The sequence below is a fragment of the Athene noctua genome, chromosome 18, assembly GCF_965140245.1.
Source record: "Athene noctua chromosome 18, bAthNoc1.hap1.1, whole genome shotgun sequence".
NCBI lineage: Eukaryota > Metazoa > Chordata > Aves > Strigiformes > Strigidae > Athene > Athene noctua.
The window spans coordinates 7,513,375-7,531,526 of NC_134054.1; the positions used below are offsets into that span (position 1 = coordinate 7,513,375).

Here is an 18,152-nt window from a genome sequence, read left to right on the forward strand (position 1 = left end):
TGTCACTCATCCCAGAAAACCAGGGAAAGGGGGCAAGGCATCCCTGGAGAGGGTGGCACCCAGGGGCTGGGGATGTCAGAGGTTTCCAGCCAGGAGGAAAAGTCCAGCTGCACGTCCTGGGGTTATGGGCTTCATCTTGTGGTGCTGTGGGTGCTTCTGTTTCAACTCAGACCTTTGTAGCCATCAGGGTGCTTTTTTTGAACGTAAAGAGGACTTTGGTTTTTTAAATGCACAAATTAGATATGTTGGTGATTGCAGAACAGCTCCCATAGGCTCTACTGTTGCTTGGTGGCTCAGACCCAGCAGCGGGTTGGATTTGGGAAATCTCTGCATTTTGCCCCAGAAAAAATGTTGTGAGTTTTGTATTTTAAGATACTGAAGGATTTTGCCGGGGAAACTGAAAACCTGGAGGTGAGCTCTCAGTGCAGCCTCTCGCTCTGCAGCCTGAACATCAAGCCACTGGCCGGGGTTTGAGCTGGGTTTGACTCCCCAAGGAGGGACAACATGGCTGGGGAGGGCCTGGCATGTGTGTCACCACCGGTCCTTGTCCTCTGCTGCTTGTCCCCACTGCAGACACCCTCCAGCTGTGCCCAGCTGTGCGCCAGAGCTGGGTTTGTCTGTCTGTCCCACGTGTGGGGTTTGCGCTGTGATGGGAGTTAAATGCTCCATGTACATGGTGGTACTGGAGGGTCACAGGTGTCATGGGGAAGCTGGGTATTGCCCTGGGATGGGGGAGTTGCTGCTGCCCCCCCCTCATCCTGCCTGCATGCTGGCAGCTCTGCTGGGAAACATTGTCCCTCTGAAAGGGGGGCTGAAAATAGGTATGAGCCAAGACCCTCTGAGGGATCCAGTCCGGGGAGCAGGCAGTCCCAAGAGGGGTAAATGAGGCCCCTGAGCTGCTGGGGAGGGCACTAAGGGCACGGGAATGGCTCAGGGTTGCTGTGCCAGCCCCAAGGGACCAGATTCCTGGAAAGCTGGTCCCCTAGGCCCAGTCACACCCAACCATGAAGGCAACAGAAGGTTAAATGCTAAACCCAAGAGCCACCCTTCTGTTGTCCAGGCAAAGGACCTGTTGCTAACCCTTAAATCTCCTCTCCTTGGGCAAGAGAGAGGCAGAGCTGCCAGAATCAGGCAGTGGTGGGCAGCTGGGGTTGCCTGATGCTGGAGCAGCAGGATCTGGCCAGCAGGCAGCCAAGAGAGGGGTGCCAGGTCCTGTGTGCCCCATCACCACAAGCTGCCACACTGCAGCAGCCTCGGAGATTTGGCCGAGCTCTCCTGCAGAGAGAGCGGGTGCTGCTTTTACAGGGATTAAAATGAAGCCCAAAATGCATTTTCCCCTTTCCTTTGTTTTTTAGCATCTCTTGCAATGCCAAGGTGCCCCAAGGGCATATCCACAGCACCCGGGGAGTGGGTGGCCCGGCTGCCTCAGGGACAGGGGATGGTGTGGGGAGGCCCTGCCCCAGGCAGCTCGTGGCCGACTGCAGGCAGCAGATTTTTTAGGCAGGTTGAAACCTCTCTGAAAAAGGCCTTCCCAGGCCCCAGCAGCCCCAGGGATGCTGTTGCAGGTGGCTGCGGTGCCAGGTTGGGTGGCAGCCACCCGACAGCCCTAAATAACTCGCTCTCAGGTGGCCTTGTCCCCAAGCCGGGTGCCTGCACCTGGGCACGGGCACTGCGGGCACCCCGCACCGCCAGAGAGGGGCAGATGCTCTTGGGGTGATGGCCGGCATTTTGGTGGCTCTGAGCCAGGCTACGGGGAGGTTTTGAAGCAGCTACCCCCCCCCATGGCAGAGCCTGAACTGGGCTCTAGCCCCTGCCAGGCCCTGCCGGGAGCCGTGGCCCCTCTGTCCACAGCCTGGCTGCTGCAGAGCACAGGCTGGTTTTGGGGGGGACCCAGCCAGGGGCAAGGGGACCCCAGCAGGGCCCCTGCCTGACTCCCCCCTTTCTTTGCTGTATCTCCCCCCTCTCCCCCCCAAGTCTGGCTTGCTCTGAACCAGTGCTGCGGGGTCAGCTGATGCTTTAATACTGGCCCTGGTGACAGCTGGAGGATGCTGCTGCTGCCTGCGGGGGCTTTGCTCTGTGTCACCCCCCCTCCCCGTGACCGGTGGGGACCCTGGGGCTGCCCTGCACCGGCTCGGGGGCACCAGGGGTGGGCAACTGGCCAGTCCCCACCAGTTCAGTTAGCAAAGGGCTGGAAGGTATTGGGGGGGGGGGGGGGGGGGGAGTGAGTCCGACCGCAGCCGTTTGCACCCCTCCAGCTCTTCAGGGGCTGGGGGGCGGGCAGTGCCTGGGGGATGCGGGGGGTTGCTGTAAGGGCTGTGTCATTTTTCGGTGGGTTTTCGCTCCTGGGGAAGGAGGAGGGGGGCGAAGGAGGTGGTGGGGGTCTTGCCCCCTGCCCTCCGCAGTGCTGGGGTCGGCCCCGGGTGCAAGGGGAGGCGGGCAGGAGAGGGCTGCCCGTCACCACCCCCCCGCCTCCCCTCCCCTCCCCGGGGCTGGCGGCCAGCCGCGAAGTTGCGGCGAGGCGGGAGGACACACGTCCTGTCCTTCCACCGCCCCCGTGGCTCCCCCCGCGCCTCCAGCCCCGCAGCCCTCCCCGCCGCCGCCGGCTCCTCCCGGCCGTCCCGCCGGGCAGCCCCTCCGGTCCCGGTGCGGGGCGCGGGGCGGGCGGAGATGGCTGCCGGGGCCCGGCGGCCACCGAGACACCTGCTGCCACCGGGCCCCCCCCCGTGCACACCCGCTCCGCTCCCTCCTTCCTCCGCTCCCGTCCCTGCCTCCAGCCGCCGCTGCAGAGCCGCCGCCGCCGCCTCCAAGGACGAGCCGGGACCGACGGCGGCCGCTGGACCCCCCCGCCAGCCGCGGCGGGGGCCGATCCTGCCCCCGGGGGCTGCCCCGGAGGAGGAGAGGGCTGGGGAGAGCCGAGCCCCCGGTGGGACGCGCAGCCCCGCCGGAGCCGCGGGGCATGTAGGCACCGAACAGCGGCGGTCCCGTAAGTACCGGGCGGGCTGCGGGCAACCGGGCCCCCGACGGGCTCTGCCGCCGCCCCGGCACCGCCGCCAGTAACTTTTGGAGATGGGTGGGGGGTTTTATTGGGGGAGGGGGGGTTGCCCTGGCCATTTCCCTCTGCCTCAGCATCCCCCCGCATCCCCAACCCCGAGAGCTCCCGCTCCCCGTCCCGGGCAGGGGATGGGAAGGAACCTTCATACTGGGCGCTGTGCTGGGTTTTTTTCTAGGGGGGTGGGAGGCAGGAAAAAGAGAGGAGACCTCCGCGGGTGCCACCAGCCCTGTGTCGTGTCCCCCCCCCCCGCCACCTTGCGTAACCCAGCAGCAGGCAGGACACTTGGCGTTTATTTTTGGTTAATCCATATTCGACCTTTTTAAGCTGTGTTTCGGTGCGTGCGTGTGCGGGGCCATCGCCCTGGCCCGCAGCCCCCGGCCCGCAACTGTTGCTGTCAGAGGCGCGGGTGAGGAAGAGGAGAGTGCTGAGGAAGAGGAGGGTGCTGCTGGGTGGTGGCAGATGAAGGTTGAAAGGAGACGGTGCTTGCCGGGGGCTGCCAGTGCTTCTCCCTCCCGAGTCATCCCCCACTGCGTGGGGGGAGGTTTTTCTGCTTTCCCTCCTTTTGGGGGGCTCCGTCGAGGTCTCCTTGTTCCACAGGGGTCTCCCTTATCCGGGCAATGACAAGCCCTGGCACAACCCCATGCCCTCCCCGCTGTCCCCCATCCTCCCTGCATGGCTCCCGCCAGGTTCAGGTTCGCTCTGTCCTTCCCATCCATCGGCAGCGGTTCCCCTTCCCTGGCACAGGCTGTGCCTTCCCTGTGGGTTTGGGCTCAGAAGCTTTTTTTGGGGGATAAGGTCTGTCTGTCTTGAATGATATTTTGCATTTGGTGATTTTATTTCTCCCTTTCCTGGGGTCAAAAAATCTGCATGAGCTTTCTCCCTCTCAGAGCAGGGAAGGGAGGGATGGAGGGAGGGCAAAAAGGAGCTTGAAAATTAGGAGCAAACTTTCCCTGTTGCATTAAAATGACATTTCAGGGGGCGGTGGGAGGTAAGGGCTTGTTTGATACCTTTAGCAGGAGGTTTCTGCGACTGTTTGGTGTATCAGGTGAAGCTATGCCCAGCAAAGGGGTTAACCTGCTCAAAACCACCCCAAAGCAACAAAAACCAAATGTGAAAGCCACTGAGCAGCTCTGGGGGTGCCCTCTGGTCCCCAGGGAGGCTGCTGGGAGGTGGCATCGTCCTGTCCAGTCTCCCGGCTGGGGCCACCTTCCTCCTGCTCCAGTCTGGCCACCTGCCCTTTGCCTGGCTGGAAAAAAACCTCCCTTTTGGGAAAGCCTTTTCCCAAAGGAGAAATTCCGCAGTGCTTGCTACAAGGTTGAAAAATGTGGGGGTTTTTTGAAGTCCATGGGGGCTTTGCCGTGTTGTGCTGAGCGCAAGAGCAGCCTTTGCTGTGGTGGTAGCGCAGGGGCGGGCTCGGTTCTTCCTCTGCCTTCACCACTTTCTTGTAATTTCCCTTCCCCACCCTCATCCCCCCTCAAACCCCCACATTTTCCTGCACCCTTCTAGCTCACTCCTGGAAAAAACAGGCTTGAAGCGCACAGAGTCGGCTGGGCTGGCGGAGCTCGCTGCTCTTTGCATCCTGAATCCGGCCATTTTGGAGCAGCCCTGGCTCCAACCTGCGCATGGAGCCCCTGCCAGCCCCAGGCTCGCTGGCCCTAAACCCCCCCATCCTCCTCCGCGGCCGCTAAGGGCTGTGGAGAGCCGCTTGGCTCCGACCGGTGGCACCAGATTCCTGGGAAGGCTGGAAATCCATCCCCCTGGTTGTCTCGGCAGAGGCTGAACGCTGTGGTGTGCCCGTGCCCACCTCCCCTCTGCCACTGCCGTCGTGCCCCGGCTGTGAGGGATGGGGATGCTTCCCACCTGTGGCTTGGTCCAGTGGGAAACCAGTTTGTTCAAATGTGCTCCCAGCTTCAGCTGGGAGCAGAGCAACCCCTTCGGCGGCAGTTCTTGGCATCACAGGAGGGATTTGTTGGCCTGTGCTTGGATTACTTGGTGCTAGAAGAGGCTCCCGAGCACAGGGAAGAGCTGGGTTGAGGAAGAGGAGGATAAGGGCCTTGGATGGGTGAGGTGCCAGGGCTGGCACGAGCAAATCTGATCAGTCACCATGAGGGCCCAGAATATATTTAAACGTCCTTGAGGAGGTCTCAGCCAGGCAGAGCTGCTGGGAGAGTGGCTCTGTTTGTTTTGGGTGGTGTGTTGCTCCCCTTCCTCTCTGATCGGGTAGCTGGTGCCGGATTCCCGATGAATTATTTATCACGGGACTAAAAATACTCGGGAATTTGCAGTGAGGAGCGGGCGGCACGGGCCGCCCTGCCGCTGGGCTGGCCATGCCGGAGCGTGGGACGCTGCCAGCATGGCATGACTCACCTGCCGCCCTCTCCGGCCAAGGGGCCCTGGCTGCGGCCATCAGTGTGGCGTCGTGGCTCCTGCGGCTCGGCCGGCTGCGATGTGGGTCAGTGAGGGGGATGCAGCCGGGCAGGGTGGACCCCTCTGGGTGCTGGCGGTGGATGATCCCATGCCAAAACCAATCTGGCCAAGAGAGATGCTGCCTGGTGAGCATCAGTGCCCGGCCAGGTGCCCAAGCTCTCCCGGCACCCATGGGGTGCAGGAGGGGGACATAGGGCTCATGTCCCCTGTCTTTCCAGAGGGGACAACCCTGGCACTCAAATCCACACCATACAGCTCTCGCAGGGTGCCCAGGCAGTCGTTGGGTTTATTTCCTGCGTTTTCAGTCCAACACGCTGGCAGTTCTTTCGCAGTGTGCCGAGGGTCTGTCCATCACTGCGGCATGGAGGGGTGTTGGGGTGTGGGTCCCCTGGGCAGCCCAGACCCCAAAACCATCCGGGACTCAGCGAGGGGCTCCTTTGGCTGTGCCGAGGACATGTTAAGCAACAGCAGCTTTTAATTGCAAGTGACATTTCCAAGCACCAGCTGGCATTTTGCTGCATGGAGCAATGCTGGCGCGTGGCTGGTGCCACCGCAGAGGGGTGCCTGTCCCCTCCCCGCTGCCCAGCATGGCACTGTGGCAATGGCCCTGGGGACAACGGGGCTTGGAGTGGCTCATATGCCCCTGGCTGTGGGTCTTGCTACAAGTTGATTTTGCTGGCGAGCTCTAAGGAGGGGGTGAGCTCCAACACGGGGGTTCATCACCATGGGCAGGGACGTGTGCCCTCCCTCAGGGACTGTCACTGTGGGCTGGGCACACGCAGTCAGTGGGGAATTGGCTGGCTTTGGGGTGCAGCTGGCAGAGACGCAGTGTGGTGGGTGGCCCAGCCAGGCGGGCAGTGCCAGTGGGGAACATGCACCAGGGGTAAAGTCGAGAAGGGAGAAAGCTGAAGGGTGGTGTCCAGGGGGGAAATTTGGAGATAAGGGCCCAGAAGGGCACTTTGGCTGGGATATGGGAAGCGAGGGAGCTGGGGCAGGGTGGTGGGCAGGGGACAGGCAGGGGACCAGCTGCTCCGGTGACCATGTGGTTTGCAAAATCTCAACATGGGGGTTGCAGAGCTGAACCCTCCGTCAAGGGCAAAGCCTTTAAGTATTGAAGATGGCTGTCAGCTGTGGAGAGAGGCACCAGGGAGCTGTCAGATCCTCCTGTCACCTCTCGCTGCTGTCCCTGTCCCTGGCCAAAGGGGCAACAAGGAGCATTGTAGCAGTGGTGGCTTTTGGAGAAGGGATAGGGGTGGGAGGGCAATGGGACTGGGAGAGGAGGTGGTGGGATGGGGATGGGGTGGTGGTGGGAAGGGGGAAATGGCTAGCAAAGGTTAGTGGTTGGTGGTACTGGGGACAAGGGAGATGGCACTGGGGTGTATGGTGCGTGGTGGGTATGTGGCTCCACCATGTCCAGCCTCCAAAGGACAAGGGTCCCTCTCTCTCCCTGGGGTCAAGCCACCCTGGTGCTGCCCAGGGTGGTGAGGAGGGCTGGGGCGGGCGGGGCCAGGGGTCCTGGCAGGCAGCTGGATGCGAGGGGCTGTGTCCCATCCTGGCAGGGACGCGGCGGTGGACATGGGCAGAGCGCTGGCACGAGCTCTGCTACTGTCGATGGTGCTGGGCTGCTCGGCTGCCTTCACGGACCTGCTGCTGCCAGGCCCCGAGGAGCCTGTGGTCAACGTGGCCGTGGTGTTTGGGGGCACGTCCTACCCCCTGCACATCCGCTCCCGCCTGAGTCCCCAGAGCTTCCTGGACATGCCCCTGGAGATCCACCCCATCACCGTCATAGTCAACAACACCAACCCCAGCACCCTCCTCACCCAGATCTGCAACATCCTCGCCAGCCACAAGATCCACGGTATCGTCTTCGAGGACAACGTTGGCACGGAGGCCGTGGCCCAGATCCTTGACTTCATCTCCTCCCAGACCCAGGTCCCCGTCATCAGCATCAGTGGGGGGTCTGCCGTGGTCCTGACCCCAAAGGTGAGGCCCCTGCTTATTTCCAGGGAGAGTGGGAGAAATGAGGGATTACTAGAGAGGAGTAGATATGGGATATGAAGTGCTGGAGGGCAGAGGAGCTGCTGAGCTGCAGCGTGGGGGCTCGTGGGCAGGAACAGGCAGTGGCTGTGGCAGCGTGGCTGACCGGGGCAGTGGGACATGGAGGGGACTGCAAGGAGGGGCCCTGTTGATGGGATGTGGGAGAGGACTTCAGTGCCCTGTGGAGGGACCTTCCCTGGTGTCCTGCTTCCGAACCCTCCAGGCTGTGCCCACCATGGGCTGCCAGGGCAGCAGAGGATTGGAACATCCCCATCCTCCTCCCTCCCACCCTGTCAGGGCCGGATCCAGCCCTGAAATGGCCGAGCAGGCAGCATGGAGAAGCCTTGCTCATCTGTGGCAGTGATCTCAGGTGCACCACGGGCTGAAACAGGAATTTTGGCTTCTCTGCTCTTTGCTGGCATCATACTGTCACTGTTGCTGTCACTGTCACCTGCCTGCTGGGAAGCACTGGTGGCTGGGAGAGCTGGAGCCGAGCTGGAGGGTGCTGGGCAGGTGGCGATGGGCTGCAGCAAGGCTCCCAGGGAGGAGATCTGAGTTATCTCCTCCTGGCTGCTCGTCTCACGCTGCCCAGTCTGGGCATCGGGGGTGTCCTGGTGCTGGCACCTTCCCACAGCAGCAGCCCTGGGATGGAAACCCTTCTGTGCCTTGGGACATTGCTTTCATGCTCTGCTTGCCCAGAGGTTTTGGGGTCTAAACTCCTTGGATGGCACCTCAGCAGCCCTGCCTGCACCGACCAGTGCTCCCAGACCACCCTGAGCTGCTGCTCACAGTGGGTGTGTGGCAGTGGGTGCAATGGACTCATGTGGGTGCAATGGGCTGAGGTGGGTGCAGAGGGCTCAGGTGGAGCCGCAGGCAACCAAAAAATATCCATGGCTTTGCTGTAGTCTGGGTGTTTTTCTGCAGCTTTCTCCAGGGGTTGGGAATTTCAGGGACAGTGGAGGGATCTGTCTGAAGGCTTGACCTCCTCCTCTTCCTCCCATGGGTCCAAGGTCCCTAGCAGCTCCTGCTCCCTTGTCTGGGACTCATTGGAGCTCACCCCTCAGGCCAGACCACCAGCCTCGTTTGAAAAACTACTTCTCTGGAGGCGGAGGGGGTCTGGGTGGAAAAACCCTGCTGCCTGCACGCGACCTGCTGCAAATGCCAGTCACTGAATCATTTAAGACAGAATCAGATCAATTAAAGTTTGCTAATGAGAGGCCAGATGGCCAGGGAGGTGGGATGGGAGGGAAGGAGCCGTACGGGCTCCGGCAGCAGGTAGCAAGTTGGAGCTGGGATGGAATTTATGCTCCTGGCAGAGCATAAACCTCTCCTGGTTTAAGGAGAAATTGTTGGTCTCCTTTGGAGGGTGGATGAATTTTTGATCAACAAGCTGAGAAACGGAGGAGAGGCTGCAGGGCTTGACCCTTTGCATGGGATGAGGTTCCTTGGAGACCACAGGTGGATCAGTCCCTTTTTGGGTGTCTTCAGTCCATGGACCACACCAGTTCATGGCTCCCTTGAACCCTTCATGATGGCAAATTCAAGGTGGCTTGCAGGGGTACAACAGACCTGGACCATGGTGCTGGAGCTGACCCTGACCCCTTCTCCTCCTGCAGGAGCCTGGCTCAGCTTTCCTGCAGCTGGGTGTCTCCATCGAGCAGCAAATCCAGGTGCTCTTCAAGGTGCTGGAGGAATACGACTGGGGCTCCTTTGCCGTCATCACCAGCCTCTACCCGGGCTACAACATCTTCCTGGACGTCATCCGCTCCTTCACTGACGCCAGCTACTTTGGCTGGGAGCTGCAGGAGGTGCTCACCTTTGAGATGAGCCAGGAGCGAAGCAGCTCCAGGATGCAGCGGCTCTTGCGGCAGATCGATGCCCAGGTCCTCATTGTCTACTGCTCACGAGAGGAGGCTGAGTACCTCTTCACCATGGCGGAGCAAGCTGGCCTCGTGGGGCCAGGCTACGTCTGGATCGTGCCCAGCCTGGCGGTGGGCAACATGGAGGTGCCACCTGCCTCCTTCCCCGTCGGCCTCATCAGTGTGGTGACGGAGAGCTGGAAGTTGAGCCTGCGGCAGAAGGTGCGGGATGGGGTGGCCATCATTGCCATGGGGGCGGCCAGCTTCTTCCGGGCCCATGGCTACCTCCCGGAGGTGGGACGGGACTGCCAGGCCCCCACTGGAGCAACCACCGCCAACACCAGCTTCTACCGGTGAGACTTGGGGACCCACTGGGATGGGTGTGAAATGGGGGGAATGGGGAAACAGGGAAGGGGCCAGGGAGGAGGAGGATGGAGCTGGCAGGAAAGGGGGAGGATGCTCGCTGTGAGCTGCAGCTGGTGATCTGTGCCTCTTGGCGGGGTTTCTCCTGGAACACCCCCCCCAGAACAGCCCTTGCCTTTTCCCATGCTTCTCTGTGACCCAGAACCCACGAGGGTGTCGGGGGGGGGGGGTCACAGCTCTGCTTTGCAGCGCAGACACAGCACCTCGGGGCTGCTGTAGCCATCTGTGCATCCTCAACCCTACAGTGGTCCATCCTCAGTGCCTCCTTGCTGGCAGCGCTTTCTCCAGCTCCCTGCCGCCCCTTGTGTAGGCGCTAAACCTGTTGCCCAGCTCCAAGCCCCACATCTCACCATGGGACCCGTGGCAGCCTGGCTGGAGCTGGAGGGGGAGGAGGAGGACGGGGAGCAGGGCTGTACAGGGCTGGGCTGCACAGCCCGGGGCTTACGGGTGCTGTGTCCCACCAGGCACCTCCTCAATGTGACGTGGGAGCACAGGGATTTCTCCTTCAATGAAGGTGGCTACCTGGTTAGGCCCACCATGGTGGTGATCTCGCTCAACCAGCACCGGCTCTGGGAGATGGTAGGAGCCATGGAACCCCTGGGATGGGCACACTGAGGGGGGTGGCTGGGCAGGGTGAGCCTGGGGCCATGCACGGACTGAGGTTCCACCCTAAGGCAGGTTGTCCCGTGCAAAAACCTATGGCTGGTACCAAAAGTACCCATGTTGGCATGATGGGGCTTTGCAGCAATGCCAGGCACCAAATATCTGCCAAGAACTGGGGGTTTTTCCCTGCAGTTTGGCTGAAAAGATCCAAAAGAGGCAAAAATGCAGCTTCCCACCTCTGGAGAACAACAGCCAAACATCTAGACCTGAAACAAGCTGCACAGAGGTGCTTTTTTTTTCTAGTTCAAAAGTATTTTGGGTGAAGTTGGCCAGGTTTGTGTTTACCCAAGCCTAGTGAAGCCTTTGGAGCCCAGGAGGAAACACCTTGCCCTGTGGGCAGTGGGTGCGTGGGGAAGGGGATGCTGAGATGGGTCTTGCATGGCTGAGCTTCAGCCTAACGATGGTCCTGGAGAAAAAAGCCCCAAAGGTGTGGGGAGGGTGGACACGGGACCCCATGTGACCCCCAGAGCCCCTCACTGGGGTGACAGTGCATTCTCCCTTGGGGGCAGGTGGGCAAGTGGGAGAAAGGCATCATCCACATGAAGTACCCGGTGTGGCCCCGCTACGGCTCCTTCCTGCAGCCCGTGGCCGATAACCGCCACCTGACAGTGGCCACACTGGAGGAGAGACCTTTTGTCATCGTGGAGAACACGGACCCCAGCACTGGGGTCTGCGTGCGCAACACCGTGCCCTGTCGCAAGCAAACCAACTCCTCCCAGAGGTGAGCAGCGAGGATGGAGCTCAGCAATTTTGGTGGCCAGGAGGCACCAGGGTGCTCAGAGCATCTTTGGGTGCTCCAACCCATTTTTCCCGGTGTGGTTTCAGTGGCGATGGCCTTGCGGATCCCTACACCAAGCTGTGCTGCAAGGGCTTCTGCATCGACATCCTGAAGAAGCTGGCCAAGGTAGTGAAGTTCTCCTACGACCTCTACCTCGTGACCAACGGCAAACACGGCAAGATCGTCCGTGGGGTCTGGAACGGCATGATTGGTGAGGTAGGGGTGGGCATGGCTCAGACCCCACCTTCGGCCCTTCCTGGGGGCACCGGTCGCTCGGGCCATGCCCTGAGCTGGGGCTTTCCTGCGGAGATGGGGTCAGGATGTCTGTGGTGGGACTCTGGGCAGGGGACAGCTTGGCATGAGCTTATGGGCAAGGCTTCGTGGAGAATGGGGAGGGAGTCAGCTGAACATTTACAGCCCCACAGCTTGTTGTGTTTGTGTCACTGGTCATTTAAGAAGCTAATACTTATTTTTTAAAAAAGACAACAGTTAGGGTTGGAAATGCTGGAGATGAGGAAAACCCTGGGAAAGGCGGTCTGGGTCCCTCTGCCTGTCCATCTGCCCATCCCAAGACCATCTGCCCCTTCCCCAGGTGTACTACAAGCGTGCAGACATGGCCATCGGCTCCCTCACCATCAACGAGGAGCGCTCCGAGATCGTGGACTTCTCCGTGCCCTTCGTGGAGACAGGCATCAGCGTCATGGTGGCCAGGAGCAATGGCACTGTGTCCCCGTCTGCCTTCCTGGGTGAGCTGTGTATCTCTCCATCCATCTGTCTGTCAGTTCATCCCATGCTTGTGACAAATGCAAATTAGAAATATTGTTCAGTTTTAATAACTTTCCAGAAAAAAAAGCCTAAGTCATAAGGGAAGGAGATTGTGCTGCTGACTTTGGGGCTTCCTCCTCCCGTAGCTTGAATAATCCTTTTATTACAGAGACAGAGGCTGGGATCGGGTGTTTCCTCCTCTTCATTACTTGTGTGGAGGAGGGAGGACGGGGATGTGGGGGGAGGCAAGGCAGGGATTTGCTAACTCTGAGCCCTGCTCTGGGGACCCCTTCTCTGCCACCACCACCAGAGCCTGTGGTTGAGCCAAGTGTAGGAAACCGCCAGTGCTAAAAGTTTTATTTAATGAGTTTTAAAAAAGCAAAGCTGCAGCCTAGGAAGGGGAGGAGACTGGCCAAGGTCATCAGGAAATTCAGCCTGAGCGCTCAGGCAGGGCTTGAGGCTCTCGGCAAGGGCACAGAGACAGCGTCCCAGCTCGGCTGGAGCCAAGCTCCTATGCGGGGAGGATGCGGGTGGGTGCGGGGGCCAGGGGTGCCATGCGGTGTGGGACACTGCCAGCCTGGGCACATCCTCCCCCTCCTGTCCCCTCCAAACCACAGGGCTCCCTCTGCCCACCCCCCCAAAGCAGGGGTCACCTTCACTGGCCCGGTCCATGGTCCCCGCGCCTCCCGCCTCATGCGCTAATGAGCCGCATCCCCATCAGGGGAGGCCTCTCCTCCTCCTCCCTGACAGCGAAGGACGTGCTGACAAATGGACCTCGGCAGCCGCACGTTGAAGGCTTGGATGCATCCTCACGGCTCCCACCTCCCCGTCCCAGCTCATTCCGGGCAGGCAGGGGCTCACTGCCCACTCCCGGCTCCTGAGAGGCTCTTCCAGGGACTGAGGGGGGCTGAGGGGTCCCATACTCAGTGCAGGCATGGTCCCATGGCCAGAACCATCACAGGGGACAATGCACGTTCCCATGGGAAACTCTCCTGCCGATGACCCTGGAGATGGGCAGCATCTCATTAGCATCTCCTCGTTGATAAAAGCCTGATTTCGTTTAGGCAGGGAAGCGTGGCTGCATCCCCATCTTGCAACAGCCCCCTTCCCTCCTGATTCCCTGTGGATCTGCTTGGCCGCAGTGCTGCCAGCCACCGTCTCCTCTCTGAGGAGGGGCAATATTCACAAGGATGAGTTCTGTCCCATAGGGGAGGGATCCTGGGGGTCCCCAGGGGGCCATGGGGTGTCCCAGGGGGCTGATGGAGTCCCACTTGCCTTGCAGAGCCTTACAGCCCAGCCGTGTGGGTCATGATGTTCGTGATGTGTCTCACCGTGGTGGCCGTCACTGTCTTCGTGTTTGAGTATTTCAGCCCCGTTGGCTACAACCAGAACCTCACCAGTGGCAAGAGTGAGTTGGGGAAGGCGGGAGCTGGGTGGGGGGGACACGTCCCCAGCCGGGCTGATGGCTGTCCCCTCTGTCCCCTGTCCCTGCAGGGCCGGGAGGTCCCTCCTTCACCATCGGCAAGTCGGTGTGGCTGCTGTGGGCTCTGGTCTTCAACAACTCAGTGCCCATCGAGAACCCCAAGGGCACCACTAGCAAGATCATGGTTCTCATCTGGGCCTTCTTCGCCGTCATCTTCCTCGCCAGCTACACCGCCAACCTAGCTGCCTTCATGATCCAGGAGCAGTACATCGACACCGTGTCAGGGCTGAGCGACAGGAAGGTGGGGCTGTCGGTTGCATTGGGGTTCCTAAAAAATAATAAGGTTTTTTGGGTGGGGAGAACTTGGGAGAGCTGCACATCACTGCCAGCTGTCTGGGCATGGGTGGGTGGATGGAGGGCTGGCTGTGGGAAGGGGGGACATGTCAGGGGACATGTCAGGGGAGATGGACGCCACGTGAGGCCACTCCCCGGGGCTCCCCATTGCAGTTTCAGAAGCCACAGGAGCAATACCCCCCCTTCCGCTTCGGCACCGTCCCCAACGGCAGCACAGAGAGGAACATCCGCAGCAACTACCCCGACATGCACACCCACATGGTGAAGTACAACCAGCGCTCCGTGGAGGACGCCCTCACCAGCCTCAAAATGGGGTACGGCTCCCCCAGATGGGGTACAGCTCCCAGACCTGGGGTACAGCTCCTCCAAATGGGATACAGGACCCTCAAATGTACTACAGCTCCCTGGGATGGGGTACAGTGCCTCCCAGATGGGGTAGGGCTTCCCCAACTGGGGTACATCCTCCCCCCCCGCCATGAGATATGGGCTCCACAGGCTGGGTGCAGCTCTCCCAGATGGGGTGTGACTATGTGCATGTTCCCTGCATGTGATATGGGCCCCCTCAAACAGGGTGCCACCTCCTGCAGATGGGGTACAGCTTCATACAGCTCCCCTCAAAAGGGATGCAGCCCTCCCCTAAATGGGGTACGGCTCCCCTAAATGGGATAGAGTCTCCCCAGGTTGAGTACTTCCCTGCCAAGTGGGGTTAGAGCTCTCCAAGACGAGGCAGAGACTGCCAAGGGGGACACAACCCCCTCCAGATGGGCTATAGCTATCCAAAAGGGGTAGAGCTCCCCCAAAAGAGGTACAGCCCCCCAAAAAAGGGCTACCAGCCTTGCCCTCACCCTCCTTCCCATTGGTGGGGCAGGAAGCTGGATGCCTTCATCTACGACGCGGCGGTGCTCAACTACATGGCAGGCAAGGACGAGGGCTGCAAGCTGGTGACCATCGGCAGCGGGAAGGTGTTTGCCACCACGGGCTACGGCATCGCCCTGCAGAAGGACTCACGTTGGAAGCGGGCCATCGACCTGGCCCTGCTCCAGTTCCTGGGAGATGGTGGGTGCTCACACGAGCTTCTCGTTAGCCCTGTCCCCATCCTCACCCCACCACTGCCCTGCAAGTTAACCCAGGGACCAGGGCTTTGTCCCCAGACCCAGTGCAGCCTCCACAGCTCCTTGCAGGATGTCACTGAGGGGCTTCTCCACCAGCTCCTTTCAGGGGACATTAAATCCAGCAGCATCTCTCCAGCTGGGCGCTGGGGGGTCATTCCCTCTGCAGTTCCTCTTCTTCCTACAGGCTGTAAAATCCTGGAGGTGGCCATGCACAAAATATGAGGGTCAGGAGGAGAAGCCTGGGAGGGGGACAGTAAGCATGGCTGGATGGCATGTGGATGGGGGCCAGAGACAGGAGAGGGCCCTGGAGAAGGACAAGGGACTGGTGGGATGCTCAGGCCAAGGGCAGCAGCAAGGACTAGGTGGTAAAAGCTCCAGAAGCTTTGCGGTGGCTTTCTCCTCCTCCAGCCATGGCGGGGTGGGGATGGGCAAGGGATTGTCCTTGGGGAGGTGATGCCCATGGGGGGAATTTTCACCCCACCCCACCACTGTGCATGTTTGGCCTCAGGTGAGACCCAGAAGCTGGAGACAGTTTGGCTGTCAGGGATCTGCCAGAATGAGAAGAACGAGGTGATGAGCAGCAAATTGGACATTGACAACATGGCCGGGGTTTTCTACATGCTGCTGGTGGCCATGGGGCTGAGCCTGCTGGTCTTCGCCTGGGAGCACCTTGTCTACTGGAAGCTGCGTCACTCTGTCCCCAAGTCCCACAAGCTTGACTTCCTCCTGGCCATCAGCAGGGTGAGTGGTGCTGCCGGGGACTCTCAAGGCACCCAAATGTCTCCCAGAGTGTCAGGGGGATGGGCACGGTCTGGTGGGCATTGTCCTTTTGACCTGCACTGGAGGAACTGAATGTTCATGCTGATGTGAACACATGGTTGGGGAGAAAAGCCAGGTTTTGGGGAAGGGGCTCAGCCCTGGGAGTGACCCTGCATCCATATTAGCACCTCTGGGGAAAGGGGTGACGGAAGATGGTGTCACCCACCCTGGCAGTGCTGGGGATGGTGGGGAGGGGACATCAGTGCCATCAAGACATCCCAGCCTCAGCAGCATCATCTCAGCTCGGCAGGGCAAGTTCGTGGGTGCAGGACCCCAGTGATCCTGCTGATGGTGGGGGACCCCCCCTTTCTCTCTGCAGGGCATCTACAGCTGCTTCAGCGGGGTGCAGACCCTGGCGAGCCCCGGGCGGGCGCCCACACCCGATGTCACTGCCAGCTCGGCCCAGGCCAACGTGCTGAAGATGCTGCAGGCGGCCAAGGAGATGGTGACAACGGCCAGTGTGGGCGGCTCACTGGAACAGGCCACCCGCACCATCGAGGACTGGAGCAGCCACAGCGAGCGCCTCCAGACCACCTTCTCCCTGAGGACACCCCAGCTCGTGGTGCAGAACAGCACCGGTGCCCACCGGGCCCCCTCCTCTGGCCTGGCCCCCCCTGAGAAGCTGGGGAGAGCCTATGCTCCCAAGGGTGCTCCTCTGGGGCTGCCACTGCCCCAGCCCATCCCCGTGGACTCCCGGCTGCCTGGGGAGGAAAAGTGGAGAGGGGCAAATGAGCATGTCCCCCGCCTCCTCCACCCCCTGAAGTTTCGGGGTGGTTGTGTGGGGGATGAAGCCCTCCCAGGTTTCCCTCACCTCCTGGTGAAGACCTCCCCGGGGGGAGATATTGGGGAGCAGGTGCTGGTAGGGAATCATGTTGGGGCTCCCCTTCCGCCCCCCACATCCCCCAGGGACCTCCCACCGCCGGACATCTACAGGGAGCACAAGCGGCCGGCGGGGCGGGGGGACCGGCTGCAAAGCACCCCCCTGCTCCAGGGGGACGGGGGACACGGGGGCTCGGGGACGCTGCCCCAGCTGCTCTCGGCGGCAGAGAAGAGGCGGGAAGCAGGCAGCCCCTTCCTGCCTCCTTCCTGCTCTCGCGGAGCCTTCCCCAAAGCCACCAGGACTTGCAGATCCAGGGCCGAGCCAGCCTGGCCCGAGGCTGCGGTGATGGAGCGGGAGAAGCTGAGCCGGCGGGCGAGCTCGGCCAAGGCTCTCGGGGAGCGGGGTGAGAAGCGGCGTCCTGGGGGGCTGCGGCGCTGCGGTGCTGCCCACCCACTGACCCGCACCGACGTGCCCGACCTCTTCCCTGAAGCTGAGGCTGGCTACAGCTGCAGTCCCCATTGCCCCCAGGCCACTGGTCGGCTGGCACCACGCTCGCCCGTGGCCAGGCTGCCGTCCTACCGCGAGGCTTGCCGGCAACACCTCCGTGCCACCGCCACCGTGCCAGCATGCACACCGTACGCCTGCATGAACTCCTACACCAACCTACCCCTCCACCTGGGGCACCTGTCGCGGGGGTCCCTTCCACCTCGGGAGCACCCTGGGGTGCCGGTGGGCTGTGGCAGGGGGGCCCGGCGCTGGGACATCAGCTGCAGAGACTGTGGGAGGCGCAGGGAGCCGGCCTTGATGCGGGCGGTGGGGATGGAGAGAAGGGACACGCCGGTGGCCCGCGAGGTGACGAGTCCAGGCGCCGGTGGGTCTTGGCGGCGGGTCTCCAGCCTGGAGTCAGAGGTGTGACATGGGGGGACGGGGGGGTGTCCGCACCCCTCTGCCTGCCCTTTGCCCAGGTGTCCCTACAGCCTGGCCAGTGGCTCCCGGCCGGGCTCCAGCCTCCCGGGGTCCTGCATCGCCAGCAGTGGGATGCTCCAAGCGCCTCGGCAGGTCCCGTGCGCTCAGGGGGTTCGGAGGAGCCTGGTGGGGGCTGGTGGGTGCTGGCTTGGGCTCTCCCCACAGGCAGGGCTGGCATCGGGGACGCCAAACTCATTGCTGCCATGTTGCCGTCACGTTTTGATTTCATTCAAGGGACTCGAAACACCATGTCCAGGTCATTAAAGAGACATTTTCAGCTGACTGGGGACCCTTTTTCCATCCTCCGGTGATGAGCCCAGGGCTGCCCTTGGCTTTACCTGCTGTCAGGGGGCTGCTTGTCCCTGCTCACAGCCCTTTACTGCTGAACCCCAGCACAGGCTCGTCCCACTGGTGGCAGCCAAGCAAAGGAAAATGGGAATTCATTAAACTGCGCTGAGGGATAATTATTTAGGAGCCATCAGCCTGTGCTGAGGCTGGAGCCGAGCACTGAAGCCAGAGTTCCTGCACCCTGCTCAGGTTTTGGGGTGCTGGGCAGGGACGGCTGCAAGCTCAAGGCAGTGAGGGATGCTCCCATGGCTGCAAACCAGCAGGGAGCTGGGGCATGGCACGGCAGCCCCGGGAAGGTGTTCTGCG

General features: G+C 61.3%; 1 protein-coding gene across 1 annotated transcript; it reads left to right on the top strand.

Moving 5' to 3' along the window:
* Nucleotides 1-2,276: 2,276 nt before the first annotated feature.
* Nucleotides 2,277-17,910, top strand: GRIN2C (glutamate ionotropic receptor NMDA type subunit 2C). Its single transcript, XM_074922162.1, is given in 15 exon segments — nt 2,277-2,439; nt 2,442-2,619; nt 2,621-2,983; nt 7,039-7,462; nt 9,133-9,728; nt 10,263-10,377; nt 10,971-11,182; nt 11,287-11,455; nt 11,832-11,985; nt 13,287-13,412; nt 13,499-13,728; nt 13,935-14,095; nt 14,650-14,837; nt 15,402-15,634; nt 16,032-17,910. Coding segments are annotated over 15 exon segments (4,713 nt in total). The 5' UTR covers nt 2,277-2,291; the 3' UTR covers nt 17,448-17,910.
* Nucleotides 17,911-18,152: the final 242 nt, after the last annotated feature.